The sequence below is a fragment of the Aspergillus sydowii genome, assembly GCF_001890705.1.
Source record: "Aspergillus sydowii CBS 593.65 unplaced genomic scaffold ASPSYscaffold_7, whole genome shotgun sequence".
Taxonomy (NCBI): Eukaryota; Fungi; Ascomycota; class Eurotiomycetes; order Eurotiales; family Aspergillaceae; genus Aspergillus; species Aspergillus sydowii.
Window position 1 is genome coordinate 931,415 of NW_024467865.1, and position 18,770 is coordinate 950,184.

Genomic DNA, 18,770 nt, shown 5'->3' on the forward strand with positions numbered 1-18,770 from the left:
TTCGTTATCGAGAGCGGTGATTATATTGGATGCTGCCGGAGAGATAGTCGAGGTATCGTGGGGGGGCACGACCGGCAGTTGGAAACCCTAGATACTGAGGGTTGGATTCGCAATGCAACTGCTTCCTGTGAAACATGAGGGAGCCTTACTCTACTTCGACTACTGGAGCAGTCAAATATGGGACGGTGAAGGCTCAGGATCATAAAGTTGAGCATGTATCCTGAGGTATTCCAACGGGGACTGGAAGTTAGAAGAAGGATGCGTTTTCGGGTGTGATTGTGGAGGTACCAGACCAAGGGAGTTCAGTTTGGAGTGTCGGTAAAGCAGTATTATGATGTCTACTACTATTATGGACGATGATTCCGCAGTCGACGACGAGGTCCTGGTCGTGACTGACTGGAGAGACGAGTACCATACGCAAGTGGGCTGATCCGAGAGAACCTTTCTATTTCGATATCTTTTGTTGAGCAAGATGCCCTCGCTGGTATCACAGTGAACGTATTAACCTGCGGCTTGGTCTTCTTGTTTGGATTGCACTTTATGCGGGACGAATCCAGAACACCATTACCAGGCTGAAACTGTAGAGTTCCGGATAAATGATGATGACATAACGTTATTAGCATAATAAGCAAAGGAGGCGTTGGTGTTGGGTTTTGACTCGACGCAGTACCGTGGTAGCTGTAATGTAAGCTTTACAGCCACCCTGATGCCAAACGCAAAATGTGTGAACCATGGTGCCGCCGAGTAAGAGGGGGGGGTGAACGAAGAACATCTCAAGAATACGGCGTGTCCGTTTCAACAGGGACATTCATATGGATAAGTATGCGAAGTACTGCCTACTGGTCGAGATATCACGTGAAGCGCATTGCTGCCGCATTTGCATTCCTTGATAAGGCAGCCTGGGACCACGCGAGAACCTTGATCGCGAGGCAACAGGCCACGTTCGGGACGCGAGTCAGGACTCGGAGTTTCGGGGTGGACTCGCAAGATCTTCGTGGTGGTTACTCTGTCGGTTGAGCTGGACGGGAGGCAAGGCGTAACATGGATGGCGTGGTTGACGCCTGACGGTCGGCCCCCAAGTCCAGAGTTACGGGGTAGTGTTCCATTCTGGGCACCCCTTCCATCCCTTACGTTGCGCTGGCTCGTGGCGCTGGACTTTCTTGATTGAGAATGCCGGTCAGCTGGAGAGCAGTGGCCAGAAACCATTAGCTAGGAGATGGAGATGGTGAGGGTTATCATGACTGAATATGAAGGCGAGCCAGTCTCATGAGGAGCGACACGGGACATCTCCTGAGTCTCAAGATAGAGGCACGCGATGTCGTGGAGAGCAACTGACAGGGGATGACAGTTGGATGCGACCGGGAAGTCCAAAAGCAGTAATCCGGAGCACAGGCAACTCAATCGGCTCGGGCGCAGCCGAAGACAGCGTGGAGAGGGAGGACAGCTGCTCTCAGAAGTCAGGAGTCCAGGACCAGGGAGGGCGAGACGGGATGGCGATGGTCAGATTGCAGGCGTTGGATGCCGATAGGCACAGGCCGGGCAATTCGGGCTGTAATTCGACGGCGTGGTGCAACTAACTTGGCAGACGAAAGTCTGGACGGAGAGGACTGGAGGATTGGCCTGAGTGCGGGTGGTGTTGTGTGGGCGCCGCAGCCACTCACAGGCACTTCAGGCACCCACAGGCACCCACCCATTCCCCCCAGAGAATCAGCAAGAATGCCGATCGGAATGTGGATGGCTTCATCTGCGGCATCTGCTTCATCTGTCGTGGATTATTATGCAGTGGCCTGTTGAAAACGTTTTTACACCCACCATTCGGTATATTGGATTTTGATGCTCACCCCTGGTCGCCAATGTCAAGGATCATTAGAAATGCCTTGGCTCTGGCCGCGCATTTGCTGGAACAGGGCTTGGACAAGTCTTGGGGAAGGCTTGGGTCTCTTGTTTTGCGGTTGCACCCCTGCTAGCACCGCCCAGACTCTCGGCGTGATCCTTCAAAATAAGCAGGATACACGACACTGAAGACTGTGCTGCCTCCTCAACTACCCCTACACCGTACATATTTCGCAAATAATAACTTGCTCTCGTAGAATGATACTGATACTCCGACAGCGAAGTAGAATCCGGGGTGTACGATTCAGCCTTTCGGGCCTCTCTCGGCCGAGGATGGCGAAAGTTGCTTCCTGCGGGGCCTTGCAGTCGTTGAAAACGTCGGGTCAATTAAGCGAGCAATAAGCGAGAAACCAGACCATCTGAGAGAGCCTGAGACTCACGGACTGGGTCAGAAAACTGGGCCGTACGTGACTGCTACTGCGGTCGGAATCTGGAGTCTCCAAACCCCGGATTCTGTCTTGTTTCTGTGATTCTGTGGTGGCAATTCAGCATCTCATGACTGGGTTTTGGACTTTTGGGACTCCAGTGCCAGGCTCAAACGCTCAATGCAAGGGCTTTTCTTCAATAATTTCCATGCTGCTTCCATTCCTTCTGCCACGCGGTCTGAAATCTCAACACGCGGCCATCGATGCCTATCTGTACCACGCCCGAGATCCTCCCTTGCATCATAACTGTAATCAGAGTAAGCAGCAGTCAGCCCTCGCCAGCGCCAGAACCGGTCGTATTTTAGCATTATCCATCGTTTACTCTGTCAATGCACGCAACACCAGCATCCAACCTCCCGACGGGTTGTCCACAACAGGCTAGTCCATGACGGCATTGCGCTCGATCCTGGGTGACTCAGCCCAGGTCCCGCCGATCCCAGGGACCAGGCCTATCAACGTCATGCGCCTTTCCCCGGGTGGGGCTGCACAGGCCAATCACCGCAGAGGCGGAGAAACCTGAAAGCTGGAGAGAACGCCAGATCCGGAGACGGAGGTGGGCCGCAAATGTCGACTGGCCAATCAGGAAAATAGGAGCTTGCACTCTTGATCGTTTTCGAAGGACCCAGCTGCTTGATGCAACGGTTTCGAGGCAATCGAATCGCATGTCAGTCGCGCCCAATGGCCAATGGCCTCAGTGCGCGATGTGGCTGCCGGCGCACTGAGCCTCCCGTTGCTTTAAAAGCCTCGCGCTCCTCGTGCTACCGGGCTGTTGATCTTCTTCTCCTTGTTTTCATCCTGCTTCTCCTTCTCTTTACCTTCTCACAATCTTCCCCCCTGGACTGAGGACAACTGCTGTTCTCCTCGACTGTCCTACTGTTACTGTCTGCTTCGCTTCTCTCGTTGGTTCAGCCTGCACTGCTGGTAGGCAGGCCCCGTCAAGATGCCGCGCAGATACTTGGGCATGCAGGGCGATAAGCTACAAATCGCCATTGGAATCATTGCCGGCATGGACTTTTTGCTGTTCGGTTACGATCAGGGTGTTACTGGTGGTCTTCTCACTCTCCAGTCCTTCATTAAATACTTTCCTACTATCGCTACCAACGGCGCTTACTATGATAGCCTGACCGCGGCTGAGCAAAGCACCCAGTCTACTCGTCAAGGTACCCCCTCCAGCTATTCGATTGCGACTTTCTAATTGTGACTGTACTAACATCGACAGGTATTGTCGTCGCTGCTTACAATTTGGGATGTTTTGCCGGTTCAATTCCGACTATTTGGGTTGGGAACTATCTCGGGCGACGCAAGACTATCTTCCTCGGTTCTTTCATCATGGTCATCGGCGCTCTGCTACAGTGTACCTCTTACCACCTTCCCCAGTTCATTGTTGGACGATTGGTTACTGGTTTTGGTAAGTAATTCAGCCACCCGCAGTATTTCACTAGCTAACAATTGCAGGAAATGGCATGAACACGTCGACCGTCCCAACATGGCAGTCTGAATGTTGCAAGGCCAACAAACGTGGTCAGCTCGTCATGATTGAAGGTGCGATGATTACCTGCGGTATCACAATCAGTTACTGGATCGACTTTGGTCTTCTCTTTACCGACCCCAGCGAGGTCTCGTGGCGCTTCCCGCTCGCCTTCCAGATCTTCTTCGCCGGCATCATCCTCGCCTTCGTCATGTTTCTTCCCGAGTCCCCTCGCTGGCTCGTGCTCAAGGGTCGCGAAGACGAGGCCCGTGAAGTCCTCGGTGCCCTTATCGGCGACGGCCCCGACTCCCACTTCATCCAGACAGAGTTCACCGCCATCAAGGCCACCGTCCTCGAAATGGCATCTGGTTCTTTCAAGGACATGTTCACCTTTACTGAAGACCGCCACTTCCACCGCACCGTCCTCGCCTACGTCAACCAAATGTTCCAGCAGATATCCGGAATCAACCTCATCACCTACTACATCCCCGTCGTGCTTGAAAACCAGCTGAATATGTCTCTCGAAAAGTCGCGTCTCATCGCTGCCTGCAACGGAACAGAGTACTTCATCGCCTCGTGGGTTGCCGTTTTCACCATTGAGCGCTTCGGCCGTCGAACTCTCATGCTCTTCGGTGCCGCAGGAATGTCCATCTCCATGGCCATTCTCGCTGGTACCGCAAGTGCTGGTACTGATTCAGCCAACATCGCCTGTATTGTCTTCCTCTTCGTTTTCAACACTTTCTTCGCTATCGGCTGGCTTGGTATGACCTGGCTGTACCCAGCTGAAATTGTCCCGCTGAAGATTCGTGCCCCGGCAAACGCCCTTGCGACATCCTCCAACTGGATTTTCAACTTCATGGTCGTCATGATCACGCCGGTTGCATTCGCCAACATCAAATACCAAACCTACATTATCTTCGCTGTCATGTAAGTCCAGAACCTCGATTACTACGAAGTTAAGAGAACTAACCGTTTAATAGTAACGCTGCCATCTTCCCCGTCGTCTACTTCTTCTACCCCGAAACTGCTTACCGCAGTCTCGAGGAAATGGACCGTATCTTCCGCAAGACAAAGAGCATTTTTACGCTCGTCGGGACCGCCAAAGCGGAACCTCACATGTACGGCAAGGACGGTGAGCTGCTGCACCAGCTTTCCGAGGTCGAGGACGAGGCTGTTCGCCGTGCCAGCTTCCTGCAGCACGCCGCTAAGAAGGAGAGGCAGGATAGCGATGTGAATACCAGCACGGAGAAGGTGGAGCATGTTTGATTGACCTAAGCATCTTCACTTTTTTTTTTCTTTCGTTCTAACCTGATCCAACTATGCAACTCCTCTGTTGCTGGTTGAATTGATGGTTAGCAGTTGTGTTACGAGGGGAGGTTAATGAGGGCTTTCTTTTATTTTCTCTTTGTTTGTGTTTACTAAGTTTGGACTTGCTTGTCTTTGTGGACAGACAGCCCATTATGCATGTCCAGCGGTTGCGATTCGGTTTTTATACCCAGGTTAGGTCGGCTATTCTTCGACGGCTCGTACTAGAAATTCCATGGATTCGGTACCTGACTTCTTCCCTGATTTTCGTAAAACGTAGTATTTTGTCTGAACAATACATACCACAACTGATCCACAACATAACACACCTACTTTGTCTCAACGCAGCCATCGTGCAGATGCAGATCCCACCACCCTAAGGTGTATAATATTCAACGAGCATACACCAAAGCCCAGCCCGCAGAAAGCAGATACCAGAGTCCAGACCATCTCAGATGCACATCATCCCATAAGTCAGTGGAACTGACAGTGACAACGGGAATATGCACGCACCAGACAAGACCCGCATCTGAAGACGATCGATCGACCGACCTCCCATCCAGAATCTTCTATGCATATCATGTCAAAAATAAACGATCTGGATCTGCAGTCCCTCGAATCCAGCCCACCGGCCAGCCGGCCGATCAATATCACGTCACGCAGCGCCACGTTGCGTTGCAACGCAACGCAATGGCAATGGCAATCGTGATACCGCGTGCTCTGCGCTCTGCTCATGCAGGCACGCGTGTAACCAGTTACCTACCAATCCCAATCAGCCAGTCCGGTCCCCAGCGAGCAAGCGCAGCGCTGTATCCGATGAACTTGAGAGGCTTTATAGTGCATCCGTATTCCGTAAGTAGAATTAACCTGGGGTATAATGATATGCCCCAGCAGGACAGAAGTCCGGCGCTAAGTAGATGTGAGAATGAATACAGCATCTTCATTTCTGTTTAGTACATACGACCACAGGGTGTGGAAAACAGGGCTTCCCGTCCGCTCAGCCGTACTTAAGCCACACGCCGGCTGGTTAGTAGTATGGTGGGTGACCACATGCGAATCCCAGCTGTTGTATGTTTTTGTTCTTTTGTTTACCCATTTTTTTTTATTCATTGGAGTGCAGTGGTTTGTTTGCGTTTCCTCATCAAGCTGCAACGTGATGAGCTTGGATCGGTGAAAACGGCTGCATGATATAAATGATCTGCAGGGTTTTGGGACTCCCAGGTTTTGCTCCGTTGGTTCGGTTCAGTAGATCGCTTCCTGCCGGTCTCGTCCCTGCGGTGGCTTAACGGTTTAATGGTTTAACCGGGCGGGAGGAATAGTTTGATTTGGTCTTGGGGTGCGTCGTGCTCTGTGTTCTGCTTATGCGGGTATGCGCGGTTCCCAGGGAGACCGTCATACCTACTATCCCTCTAAGATTAGAGACAGGTAGAGAGGGTGCATTCTTTGGCAGTCAAGAAGAGATATGAAGGTGAGTTGGTGGGCATTTCAATTGGATTCTGTGCATGAGCCAAGTCCCGGTCTGAGCACGGGCATTGTACGGCATTTCCTAATTTGGTTTGGATGCTGGGATGCGGCTAGTTTCATTCCGTTAGTACTCACAGCTATTTACCAGGAGTTATATTGGGACGGGGCGGTATTTTATGTTGAATTCGGGGCTCGAATGTGGTCGGTCCTGCCAGTATATCAACAAGCGTGTATACTGCGTAACTATACCATTCTGGCATATATTTATATAGGACGGATAATGATTCATAGTTTTTGAAATATTATTTCTGGCAATTTAGTGCGTAAAGTCAAATACAAAATGTTCTCTCACCGATGTTTCCAATCCGAAGTCCAACTTCCGGGTTCGGGCTGTAGCTATTCGGTGGCTTAAACAACAAAGCCCCCCAGTGACGAATGACCTGCAGCGTCATGGCTGCTCAGGTGACTTTGAATACGAATTGTCGCGAGTTGTTTCTCTTACGCAGTGCACAGCCTCAACTTCAGCCTCGCCTCGCAAATTCGGCCCCTCCAAGTTACCATCGTCAGTTAGCCCTGTTCTTTCGACTCCTCGGTGGTGGTAAACGAAGTCAAGGAATGTATTCGCCCGGTCTAGCCTTCCAGAGGATGGAATTACCTGGAGGCCGAGAAATTCGCGATAATTGCTCTAAACACCCAGATCGCCAACGATCTAACAAGGACCACCATGGCCTCAAACGCTCAGTCGCATAATGACTACACAGTCGGACTGGTCTGCGCACTGCCCAAGGAGCAAACAGCGGCAATAGCGATGCTGGACCAGCGGCATGATGGCCTTCCTAATCCAGTCAACGATCACAACGCATACACGCTTGGATGCATGAGCAACCACAACGTGGTCATCGCCTGTCTGCCCAAAGGCGAGATCGGGACGAGCTCAGCAGCGACAGTGGCAACAAGGATGATATCTACTTTCCCATCAATTCGATTCGGCCTGATGGTTGGAATCGGGGGAGGGGTTCCTCCAAATGTTAGGCTGGGCGATGTCGTTGTTAGTACGCCAGCTGGCGGCCTGCCTGGTGTCATACAATGGGATATGGGGAAAGCAGAACAATCGAACAGTTTTAGACAAACAGGGATTCTTAACAATCCTCCAAGCGCGCTGCTTACGGCTGTGACGAGACTCGAGTCGAAGCACGAGATGGAGGGCTCTGCGATATCGCAGTATTTGGAGGATATGACCACCAAATACCCAAAGTTGGCGTTGAAATACACCAAGTCGGACAGACTGGAAGACGTTTGCTTTGAATCAGATTACAGCCATGTCGCAACCATGTCCGACCCGCAGCCAAGCATCAGCAACGTTGGTAAAAAGCGGGATTACAACGGACAAATAATCACACAAGGTCAAGATAGTTGTCGAGGATGCGACCGGAGGAGAGCATTGAAGAGGCCGCCGCATGAGATGACCGTCCATTATGGCTTGATTGCCTCAGGAAACCAGGTTATTAAGGACGCTGCGTTGCGCGATCAAATCAATGCCCGACTGGGCGGTGGTGTTCTTTGCTTCGAGATGGAAGCAGCAGGCTTGATGAATGGCTTCCCGTGCGCGGTCATCAGGGGAATCAGCGATTACTGCGACTCGCACAAGAACGACGTTTGGCAGGAGCATGCAGCGGCGGTTGCAGCTGCCTTCGCGAAGGAGCTTCTGTCGGTTATTCCCCCAGCTCAGGTAGTGGGCGCTCAAACTGCGGGAAAGGTGATGCAATCGGTGGCCGAGACGGTAAACAGCATTCGAGACGATGTTTCCGATATCCGAAGTGATGTCCATACGATTAGAACTGCTGGTGATGGTGAGTTAAAGCCAGTCGTTGGTTTTGCCAACCCTAATGACACGTGTAGAGGTATACCGCAAGACGCTTCGCAGCTGGCTGAGCCCGATTGACTACGACAAGATCCAAAGTGATGTCTATCGAAATTGCCAAGAGGGAACAGGGCAGTGGTTTTTGAATGATCCAAGATTTGCAGATTGGCTGTTCGGCGGCTCGTCCCGGACTCTATTTTGTCCTGGGATTCCCGGTGCAGGCAAGACGGTGATAGCGTCACTAGTGGTGAACCATTTACGCTCGAGGCATTTGGACGATTCCAATTTTGAGAAAGATAGAGTTGGCGTTGCAGTATTATACTGCAATTACCAACAACAACACGACCAGGCATCCCACGACCTGCTTGCCTCGCTCCTATCACAGCTGTCGCTGGAACAAGATATTGTCCCCGCCGGCATTCGGAGCCTCCATGATCAATTCTGTAAACGGAGGACTCAGCCATCACCGCGTGACATATTCAAAGAGCTCCGTTTGGCCGTATCTGGATACTCCACTGTATTTGTCGTCATCGACGCCTTGGATGAGTGTAAAGACGAGGCAACTCGCAAAGACCTTCTGGACAAGATGCTCCAACTACAGCAGTTAGCAGATGTACGCCTAATGCTGACATCGAGACCGAATATCTTACAAAATCGCGAAGGCGTGATTCAATTTCCGATATATGCCAGCGAGGAAGATGTTCGACGTTACCTCACAAGCCAGCTAGGCCATTTATCGGTTGTTGTTGAGCGTGACACGATATTACAAAACGAGATTAAAGTACGGGTTTCAAAGGCAGCTGCTGGAATGTTTTTACTGGCTCAGCTTTACATGGGCTCGCTAAAAGGCAAGCATACGAAGAAGGCCATCTATACCGAGTTGAGAAAGATGGACACAGGCCACGCAGGGCTAGACCAGGCATATCAGGGTGCGTTTCAACGGATAGAAAGCAGCCTTTCCAAGTTGCTGCTTTCTTGGGTGGTTTGTGCTCAAAGGCTACTCACAGTGGACGAGATGCAGCATGCACTTGCCATTGAACCTGAGATATCGAGTCTGGATCACTCAAACATCTGCGATCTACAGGAAGTTGTGTCTGGATGCGCGGGCTTGGTGGTGCTCGACTCAGTTAGTCAGAGTATACGACTTGTCCACCAAACTGCAAAAGATTATTTCAAGGCAAATATTTCGGAATATTTTCCAGACGCCCGGAGTAATATTGCCGTCAGCTGTCTGACGTATTTGAGCTACGACGAGTTCAAGACCGGTGCATGCACAAATCACATGCTACTGGAGAGTAGGCTGCGCCGGTTTCCTTTCCTTTCGTATGCCTCTATTTTCTGGGCATACCACTGGAGCTTCATGAAGAGCAAGGTGCACGCCCATGCCCTGAAATTCCTTTTGGATCAAGGACTTGTTTCTGCAGCCAGTCAGTGCGCCCTTGTTCCAGCTAACTGGGAACTTGAATATGGCCAAGGATCTTCAAACCGCATTAGTGGGATGCATCTAGCGGCTTCTTTGGACCTTCACAAACTCGTGCCACGTCTATCAGAGAAGTTGTCTGTAGATTCAACGGATAATTCTGGATATACCCCTCTGCATTATGCCACGCAAAACAATAATGAACTTACAGTGAAATGTTTGCTGGACTGCGGCGCTGACTTCAATTTGGCTGCCAATACTGGGGCCACACCATTGCATGTTGCGTCCAAGCAAGGCCATGATGCGATTGTGGCTATGCTGATAGAAAGGGGAGCTGATGTCAACTGTCGGGACAACGGCGGGGGTACACCCCTGACCTGGGCCATTGATAAAAAATTAGATGCCGTTGTCAAGCTCCTCATAAAGAAGGGGGCCCTAATGGAATTTCTATACTGCCCCTTCTTTCGGTATGCAGCGCCTCTCCCATTACAGCTTGTTATGCAGGGGTCCAACGCAAATGAATCCGATACCTTGCCGAGATTCAGAGCGCTTTCTGCCTTTATGTCCTCTACAGTCAAGTCCAATACTGCTGATGAGCGGCAAGACCAGCAAATCTCGCCGTGTCGTTACGAGCGAAGAATCTTCCTACCGCCGAAGATCCTGTCCCAAATGGACCTGGACGACCACCCTCTTCTGCCGGACGGCATGCAATACCTTGTGGATGATTACTACCGATATGGGTTACCGCCAAATCCAAATCTTTTAAAATATAAATGGAGCATCGATGATATGTTCTTTACGCCGCTGTCGCGTGCCGTGTGGAGAGGATATCACAGTACCGTGCATCTCCTCTTGAAGAAGGGCTGTTCCCCAAGCTTTGGGAATAGTAGGGATCTTACTCCTCTGCTGCTAGCAAATCGACTGAAGGATGATACAAGCAAGATAATGATGTTATCATACTATGATCGACCCGGGCAGTTCCTTGCGGGGGTTGAGAGGGATGAGACATTATGGAAGTAAAGACATGTTTAACCTGCGAAGTACGGCTTTTAGTCCGTCATCTCTCTGCATTCCGATTTATTGATTTTAGTCACCCAGAACGAGCCACGCCCAGCTCAAAGAACGAACCTCTGTACACACTACTAGCCAACATATATTCTAGGTTGTTCAAAGAAAAGCTGGCATGGATATGTTATAAAAACAAGGCCAGAAGTTCTACATACAAAGCACAGCCCCATCTCTACAATGAACTGAACGAACAATGAAAACCAGTTAACAGTCGAGTATAATAAGCCCTCCGCATCTCCGTAAAAACAATAGATTAGACACTCTGCTTCCTCTACTCTGCCTGAAGTTTTGCCACCCTCCACCAGACTTTAAAAAGTATTTGTTAAGTCCGCGACAAGATGTCATTTCGCAGGGATCGACGTGCTAGCTCAAGTATCTGGACTGGACTTGCCGGTGTGATGGCGGCGGTTCTTATGTGTGTCATTATTAGAGGGAGAAATGACAGACGAAGATAATACAAGACTTAAGGACGTCTGGCCCCTGGCTGCTGGCCCTGGGCCTAGGATATCTCGACTGTATTGGTACTAAAAGTTAGTTTCGTTACTTGGATTGTTATATAATAAAAGCTGTATATTGCATGTATAAATTTCTTGTATAGAAGCATAGGATCCCCCACTTTTTGTGCCTGAACGATGCGGGGTAGACACCATGACCTCATATCGACTTAATCCCAACCCTGCTGTAAATTGTCCTTTCTGACTGTTTTGTTTCCTGACTTAGCTGCCATTTGCCCCGTTTCATTCGTCAAGTCATGGCCGCAGTAACCTTCCCCGGCGCCGCCCTCGTCACCGGCGCAGCAGGAGGCAAGAACACCACCACCTTTGCATGATATGATCAACCGACCTAACAGGATCCAGGCATCGGCGCCGCAACAGCAATCGCATTCGCAAAAGCCGGCTGCACCCGCATCGCAATAACAGACATCCAGCCGTCCAAGCTCGAAAAAACCCGGCAGGAGATAGTCGAAATACTCTCAAAAGCGAACACCACCACTAACACCACCACCACCGCAAAAGACGATAATATAAATGTCATCGCCATCCCGGGCGACATCACCTCGGAGCCATTCATAGAAACCCTCATCGCCAACGCCTTCAACACCCTCGGCCGTCTAGACTACGTCGTGAACTGCGCGGGGGTCCTGCAGAATGACTTTGCGCGGTCGACGGATGTTTCTGCGCAGCAGTTTGACTTTATTAACTCGGTGAATTATCGCGGGACGTGGCTTGTTTCGCGCGCGGCGTTGAAGAGGATGCTTACCCAGGAGCCACTTACGGAGGAAGCAGAGAGTTGGAGACCGGGACAGCGCGGGTCGATTGTCAATATCGCCAGTCAGCTGGGGGTTGTTTCGAGGGCTGGGGCTGGTGAGATATCCCTATCTTTTCTTTACTTTGGAGAGTATATATATATATATTGGGGTTTACTAGAGGGTTAACGCTGTATAGCTGCATACTGCGCCTCCAAAGCCGCAGTGGTAGGCCTGACTCGAGCCGACGCGATTGATTTCTCAAAAGACTTGATCCGGGTGAACTGCGTCTGTCCTGGGGTGATTGATACGAATATGACGACGAGTTCTCCTGAGAGAGTTGAGGCGATGGCGCCGGCTGTCAATGTTGCGCCGATGGGGAGGATGGGGGATCCAAGGGAGGTAGCGGACGCGGTGCTGTTTTTGAGCTCGTCCAGGGCGTCGTTTGTTCAGGGCCATGCGTTGGTTGTCGATGGGGGGTATGTTATTAATTGATTATTTGGTAGTACCGTGTTTGCAATACTAGGGTGAGCATCTACTGGGAGAAGGATTCTGGTCTGCGAGTAGGTAGAGCTGGCTCATACCGTTGTTATAATATGTAACTGGTATCGACTACTCTAATTTGTATGGTGGTGTAGGGTACAGAATTTTCCTCTAGCTACTTTATCATGCGAATGAGTGCTAGGCATGCCGTAAAAAGCCTTGCGAATATCCCGGGGACCTGCCGGAGTCTCCGGAATTATGGAAAGTAGTGGAGAGAGTGGGTATAGAAAGGGGCAGACAAGCACTGCTAAGGAAAAGTTTGTCATGCCAAGTTCCAGGTCCTTAAGAGTCGTGAAGACGACGCCCAAGTTGGCAGCTGGTTGCGAGCGGGAAGGGACGTCGGCATTACAGCGAAGATGCGCCACCTGCGTAGTGTCGTTTATTTTCTTTGTTCCGTATCCTGCAAAGGTCGTGTGCCACAGCCAAGCAGGATTCTGGCTGCGTAACAGATCGAGCGTCCTTTATGTAACAACTAGGAGGACAGTCGTCCACAGACCACCACACAGGAAATTAATCTCCCCAGGTGTCCAGTTGCATGGCGACTCCCTGCAAACCCGGGCTGTTTCTTATTGGGCGCTGTGCTGGGAATTATGACGGGCATCGGCATCATCGAGATCCATCTGCTGGAACCGGTGGAGAAGACTTCCTTTATACACCCGCGGTCGCCGGCTCTTGCCCCCTTGCAATGACAGAGTTTTTATGCCAGACAACGGACCCTGCTCGCTCCCCGGATACTCCGTCTTGACGTTCGGCGAACTGGGACTTAAAAAGCCGGGCCTCCGCGCCAGTTCTTCCCCAGTCATCTCGCCCTGCCATATCGGCTTGACACCGGTCGCTCGTTCGGAAACCCGAAATTCGTGAATTCGGCAATTTATTCGGAACCCACTCGGCCATTTATTCGGCGGAAAAAATAATAAAAAAAAAATGACCAACTCGGCCCGAGTCCTGCAAGAGGTCGAGGATCTATCGGGCACAGGAACAGACGAGAATGTCGGCGACTTCCAGCCCATCCACGACCACGGCCGGTCCTTTTCGGTCTCGATAGACTCGCGAAGGCCGCCGTCAAACCACACCCCTGCTGCTGGACGACGCTCGCTCGACCAGAAGGAACGTAAGGGTTATATCATCCTCGATGAAGACGATTGCTACGAGGAGCTGGGATTCTGCTTCCCGTCCTGGAAAAAATGGATGATCATCACCGTCATCTTCCTCGTCCAGACCTCGATGAACTTCAACACCAGCTTGTATTCGAATGCCATTGGTGGCATTTCAGAGGAATTCGGCGTCAGTCTCCAGGCGGCTCGCTGTGGTGCTATGATCTACCTCGTAACCTATGCATTTGGCTGCGAGTTGTGGGCGCCGTGGAGTGAGGAGTTGGGCCGCAAGCCGATCTTGCAGCTGAGTATGTTCCTTACCAATATCTGGCAACTGCCTGTCGCCCTGGCACCGAATTTTGCAACGATCATGGTCGGTCGCGCGTTTGGAGGGCTCAGTCTGGCAGGCGGCTCTGTCACGCTGGGGATGATTGCAGACCTGTGGGAGCCCGAGCACCAACACTACGCCGTGGCCTGTGTGGTCTTCTCCTCGGTCGGTGGTTCAGTTCTTGGGCCTGTGATTGGAGGCTTTGTCGAGGCATTCCAACCTTGGCCCTGGGCGATGTGGATTCAGTTGATCTTTGGTGGATTTGTTCAGCTCTGCCACCTGGTGCTTGTCCCCGAGACTCGCTCAACGATCATGATCAACAACTATGCGAAGAAGCAGCGCAAGGAGACAGGGCTGAATGTCTGTGGCCCTGATGAGTTCCTGTCCTTCAAGGAGCGCTTCTCGGTGAAGCAGATCATCACCCATATGATCCGTCCGTTCAAGATGCTGGCCACAGAGCCCATCGTGCTGACCCTGTCGCTGCTCAGTGGATTCAGCGATGCGCTCATCTTCATGTTCATCCAGTCCTTCAGTCTGGTGTACGGGCAGTGGAACTTTAGTACTGTGGCCATCGGCCTGTCATTTATCCCCATTCTAGTGGGATACATCATTGCCTGGCTCAGCATGTACCCCGTGCTGCACCGCAACTCCCTGAAGCGCAAGAAGAACCCGGACGACGAGCACGCCCAATACGAATCGCGACTCTGGTGGCTACTCTATACAGCCCCGTGCCTCCCCATCGGCTTGATTGGCTTTGCATGGACGAGTTTGGGGCCCCCGCTCCACTGGATGGGAACCATGGTCTTTGCAGCTATCGTAGGCATTGCCAACTATACCATCTACATGACCACCATCGACTATATGGTCTGCGCTTACGGTCCTTATTCTGCATCCGCAACCGGTGGCAATGGCTTCGCCAGAGATATCCTCGCCGGTGCTCTCACAGTGCCTGCCACTCCATTCTTCAGCAGTACGTTCCTCAAGCACCTTAAAAAGAACACAAACTAACGAGCATTAGATATCGGCGCCCCAACTCGTAATCTCGAATACGCCTCTACAATCCTCTGTACGTTCCTTATAACCCAGCCAATTAAATAAAATTACTAACAGCTCAGTCTGCATCTCCTGCCTCCTCGTCGTCTCGGTCTACATCATCTACTGGAAAGGCCCCCTCATGCGCAAAAAGTCCCCCTTCGCCCAACAGCTCTCCGACGCCCGCAAGGAAAGCGCCAGCCGCCGCGCCTCGCTCTCGTACACCGGATCGCGCCCTGTCTCGCGCAGACCGAGCGCGGTGCCTGCCGGGTCGGCCCCTGCGTCGCGCAGGGTTTCTCGCGCGAAACCCTCGTCGAAGCCTGGCTCGAGGAGACCTTCTGGTGGAAACGAGAGCGATATGGAGAAGTCTGGTGGATCGAAGCCTGCGTCGCGTAGGCCTTCTGCGGATAGGGTGAGGGAGAAGCCTGCTGGGTCGAAGCCTGGTTCTCGCAGGGTCTCCTTCGAGAAACCTGCGTCGCGTGGATAGGGTGCTACTGCTTGAATAGGATGAGCGGCATGACGTGAACATTACACCCGAGTATTCCTCTCGACTATGTCGTCAGAAGCAGCACTGGCAGCGGTCTCATGATCACCAGTGGTATCGACTATGTCGACGTCGGTATTTATTCGATTTATTCGAGCGCACTCTTCACGATCTGTATATTAGAACGCATACCGGTCGCTGCGTGCGTTCCGCAGTAAGATGGATGCGATGTATGATTCCCATCTTTTTGTCGTCGTTATTACATTGGCATTATTGTAGATAACAGAACGCATCTGCGGGTCAAAGATGATAGGTATTTATGTATATTTAGATATATTTATACAACGACCCGAAAAAGAAATCAAGCTAGCAATTCCAAAACTTTAGAATCAAGAAGATTGGCAACATTTCTCTTTCCTGCTGGAATTGTTTGTATTTCAATGAGCTCTAGTCTACACCATATGTGTGGATGGGTAGAACATGCTACTACGATTGAATGTAGTCATACAAAGATGAACATGGGTACGTGCCCCTGCAGCAGTACCTATTACTTTAACAGCCCAGTTCCCCGCAGAATGGCATTTAGAACTATTTCTTCGATAGCCAGAGCTCAATGAATATAATCTTATTGGCCGATTTGCCGACATGTCGGCTGTAGACAGTCGGTGCCAAATCTGCAGGCTGCAGTTAGCAGCCATGACAGGGTATACTATGCTATACTGCCGTATACTATCCCTGGATCATTATCAATGCCAAAAGCATGCTGTCATTATATGGATGCATTGAATATTTCTGCTGAATAGAGAAACATTCGTTGTCGAAACTTCTATAGATCGAGTACAAATAATACCATTCTGCGTAGAATACCGTACCGGTATACCCACGGAACCAGATCTGGTGCCGACATCACTCATCGCCGGCCTCTCCTGTTCTGGTGTGTCTACAATGGTTTCTTTTTCTTTTTCTTTTTCTTTGTTCTTTGTTCTCTGAGATCTCCACTTCCCCTCGATCGTCTCGGGTATCCGGCACTCCGCACGTCTTCTCCAACTCGACCATCAGCCTTTCATCGTTTAATTAGACAATTATAAAAGCCAGAGTGAGCCCCCGAAATTCACTGGCTGGGATCAACCAGACCACAATCCCAAGCCCTGTATAAAGAACCAAAGACAGCCTTCCAATGGAAACAACCCAGCAACCACACCTGAAGGCCATCGGCCACAGGGGTTATGTCGAGGGAGTGACAGTCTCATCCAAAACAACCGGCAAACCGCTATGCAACTACTTCGGCGGCGTCCGGTACGGCCTCGCGCCCCCAGAACGCTGGCGCAGGTCCCAGAAGCTGCCTGCAGGATACCAGTACGGGACGAAAGAGAGACCGTATAAATGTCCCGACGGCACTGGGAACTGCCCGCAACCGACATTCCTGAACGGGATGCCGATTCCCTGGGACGAGGACTGCTTCCAGTGTAATATTTGGGTGCCCCTCGGGACGCCGCCTAAGGATGGTATGTATTTCCGGTCTGTGATTAGTTAGGGATTGTTTTCTAATGGGGTATCATCCAGGATGGCCTGTTTTTTTCTTCATGCGTAAGCTGTCTACTCTTCAGTCATTGGCCGTGTCTTGGTCGCGTGGTGTATACTGATTTCTGGCAGATGGCGGTTGGTTGCAGTTTGGCACGCCGAATATGTTCTCCCCTGCTGCGCTTCTGGGTGAAACGGATTTTAATGCTATTATTGTTATGCCGGCATACCGATTAAACGTCTTCGGCTTCCTTTACTCTTCTGAACTAGAGAGCGATGCTGCATCTGTGGGTGAGACCGTCGGAAACCATGGCTTCTGGGACCAGCGGTTAGCACTAGAATGGACAAGAGACAATATCGGCGTTTTCAACGGCAATGGATCTGAGATTACAATCGGGGGATATTCCGCAGGTACCTCGCTACATCTACTTATATACCGGCATGTCTTAACTGCTCCAGGCGCGCACTCTGTCTGCTATCAGCTAGCCTACGACCTCGACCTCCCCCAGTCGGCATCAATCATAAAACGCGCCTGCATCTGGTCCAACTCATTCACAATCCAGCCAAAATCCCCAGCTACAGCACAGACCCAATTCAACGACCTCCTCTCCGCTCTAAACATCTCCGCTTCGCTACCGGCATCCGAGAAACTGTCCATCCTCCGCTCAACACCCGCAACAACTCTGCTCAGCACAATAGCAAGTCTCGACCTGCACGAATTCCGCCCAACGACAGATAACGTCTTCATCCGTGACTCTCTCTTTAAATCACTCACAGACGGCACCCTGGCTCAAAAACTCCGCCAGCGCGGTATCCGTCTGCTCCTCGGGGAATGCGCAGACGAGCATTTCCTGTACGGCGCCTGGCGTCCGCCCGCGCAGAATACGTGCGAGTCTGTCCGTCGTCGGCTTGTGGCTGATTACCCGCAGCCCGGTGCTGTTGATACCCTTATGACGAAGTATTTCCCCGGTGGTGCGCTGCCGGAGAGCTATAGAGATTGGGCATCTGATGCATTTGGGCGTGTTTATGCGGATATGCAGGTCCATAAGATGCAGAGGGGGCTTATCTATGAGCTTACTAAGGGCTCTGGTGATGGAAATGGAAATACTATGGACAACTTGATATATCGCTACAGAATTGAATACCGGCTGAAATGCTCGGAGAAGATGATACCCGTTGAATGGGGCGTGACGCACGCGACGGACCAGTTCATCTGGTTCTGGGGCAATGGGGAGGTTGTGAGGGAAGATGAAAGGGCGGTTATTAAACGGGCGTTTATTGATCCGTTTACGAAGTTTGTGCATGGGGTTGAGGATTTGGGGTGGGGGACTAAGAGTCATAAGGAGGTGAGGACGTTAAGGGCGGATGGGGCGGTTGAGATACAGAAGGATGGGATGTGGGACGAGGCGGTTGAGCTTTGGGGGGATTTGGTGGCTGGTAGTGGGCAGGAATCGGCTTCGGCTAAATTGTAGATAGCAGAATATACAAGAGATAAGGAAGTATTCTTCATTGCCAGTGCTTAGGCTTTTTAACAACTAATCAAGTAAGAATATAGCATATCCAATAGAGTCTGAGCTGGTCTCAAGGGTGGAATGAGTTCATCCGAGTTAGGGCTGAG

General features: G+C 51.2%; 5 protein-coding genes across 5 annotated transcripts; all 5 read left to right on the top strand.

Annotated features, from left to right (window-relative positions):
• Positions 1 to 3,101: 3,101 nt before the first annotated feature.
• Positions 3,102 to 5,082, top strand: ASPSYDRAFT_46843 (sugar porter family MFS transporter). Its single transcript, XM_040847324.1, has 4 exons — positions 3,102 to 3,478; positions 3,538 to 3,726; positions 3,774 to 4,713; positions 4,767 to 5,082. Exons 1-4 carry the CDS (start codon positions 3,259 to 3,261, stop codon positions 5,050 to 5,052), a joined length of 1,635 nt encoding a protein of 544 aa, XP_040701465.1. The 5' UTR covers positions 3,102 to 3,258; the 3' UTR covers positions 5,053 to 5,082.
• Positions 5,083 to 7,046: 1,964 nt separating this feature from the next.
• Positions 7,047 to 10,259, top strand: ASPSYDRAFT_180487 (uncharacterized protein; the record flags this gene model as incomplete). The annotated part of the gene is made up of 2 exons (XM_040843496.1): positions 7,047 to 8,409; positions 8,480 to 10,259. Coding segments are annotated over exons 1-2 (2,910 nt in total), but the record flags the coding sequence as incomplete, so codon positions are not given.
• Positions 10,260 to 11,546: 1,287 nt separating this feature from the next.
• Positions 11,547 to 12,869, top strand: ASPSYDRAFT_46847 (SDR family NAD(P)-dependent oxidoreductase). Its single transcript, XM_040847325.1, has 3 exons — positions 11,547 to 11,705; positions 11,760 to 12,268; positions 12,350 to 12,869. Exons 1-3 carry the CDS (start codon positions 11,656 to 11,658, stop codon positions 12,643 to 12,645), a joined length of 855 nt encoding a protein of 284 aa, XP_040701467.1. The 5' UTR covers positions 11,547 to 11,655; the 3' UTR covers positions 12,646 to 12,869.
• Positions 12,870 to 13,617: 748 nt separating this feature from the next.
• ASPSYDRAFT_154020 (uncharacterized protein) lies at positions 13,618 to 15,634 on the top strand (the record flags this gene model as incomplete). Its single annotated transcript, XM_040842337.1, has 3 exons — positions 13,618 to 15,085; positions 15,134 to 15,181; positions 15,231 to 15,634. The coding sequence occupies 3 exons, from the start codon at positions 13,618 to 13,620 to the stop codon at positions 15,632 to 15,634; spliced, it is 1,920 nt and encodes a 639-aa protein (XP_040701468.1).
• A 1,000-nt stretch (positions 15,635 to 16,634) lies between these two features.
• On the top strand, positions 16,635 to 18,697 carry ASPSYDRAFT_205242 (uncharacterized protein). The gene is made up of 4 exons (XM_040843878.1): positions 16,635 to 17,136; positions 17,195 to 17,218; positions 17,285 to 17,563; positions 17,612 to 18,697. Exons 1-4 carry the CDS (start codon positions 16,809 to 16,811, stop codon positions 18,622 to 18,624), a joined length of 1,644 nt encoding a protein of 547 aa, XP_040701469.1. The 5' UTR covers positions 16,635 to 16,808; the 3' UTR covers positions 18,625 to 18,697.
• The last annotated feature ends 73 nt before the right edge of the window (positions 18,698 to 18,770 follow it).

Coding starts and splice junctions, on each gene's coding strand:
- ASPSYDRAFT_46843 (XM_040847324.1), top strand. CDS start 3,259: ATGCCGCGCAGATACTTGGGCATGCAGGGCGATAAGCTACAAATCGCC. Junction 3,479..3,537: donor CACCCAGTCTACTCGTCAAG/GTACCCCCTCCA, acceptor TAACATCGACAG/GTATTGTCGTCGCTGCTTAC. Junction 4,714..4,766: donor TACATTATCTTCGCTGTCAT/GTAAGTCCAGAA, acceptor ACCGTTTAATAG/TAACGCTGCCATCTTCCCCG.
- ASPSYDRAFT_46847 (XM_040847325.1), top strand. CDS start 11,656: ATGGCCGCAGTAACCTTCCCCGGCGCCGCCCTCGTCACCGGCGCAGCA. Junction 11,706..11,759: donor CTCGTCACCGGCGCAGCAGG/AGGCAAGAACAC, acceptor CTAACAGGATCC/AGGCATCGGCGCCGCAACAG. Junction 12,269..12,349: donor TGTTTCGAGGGCTGGGGCTG/GTGAGATATCCC, acceptor AACGCTGTATAG/CTGCATACTGCGCCTCCAAA.
- ASPSYDRAFT_205242 (XM_040843878.1), top strand. CDS start 16,809: ATGGAAACAACCCAGCAACCACACCTGAAGGCCATCGGCCACAGGGGT. Junction 17,137..17,194: donor CGGGACGCCGCCTAAGGATG/GTATGTATTTCC, acceptor GGTATCATCCAG/GATGGCCTGTTTTTTTCTTC. Junction 17,564..17,611: donor AATCGGGGGATATTCCGCAG/GTACCTCGCTAC, acceptor TAACTGCTCCAG/GCGCGCACTCTGTCTGCTAT.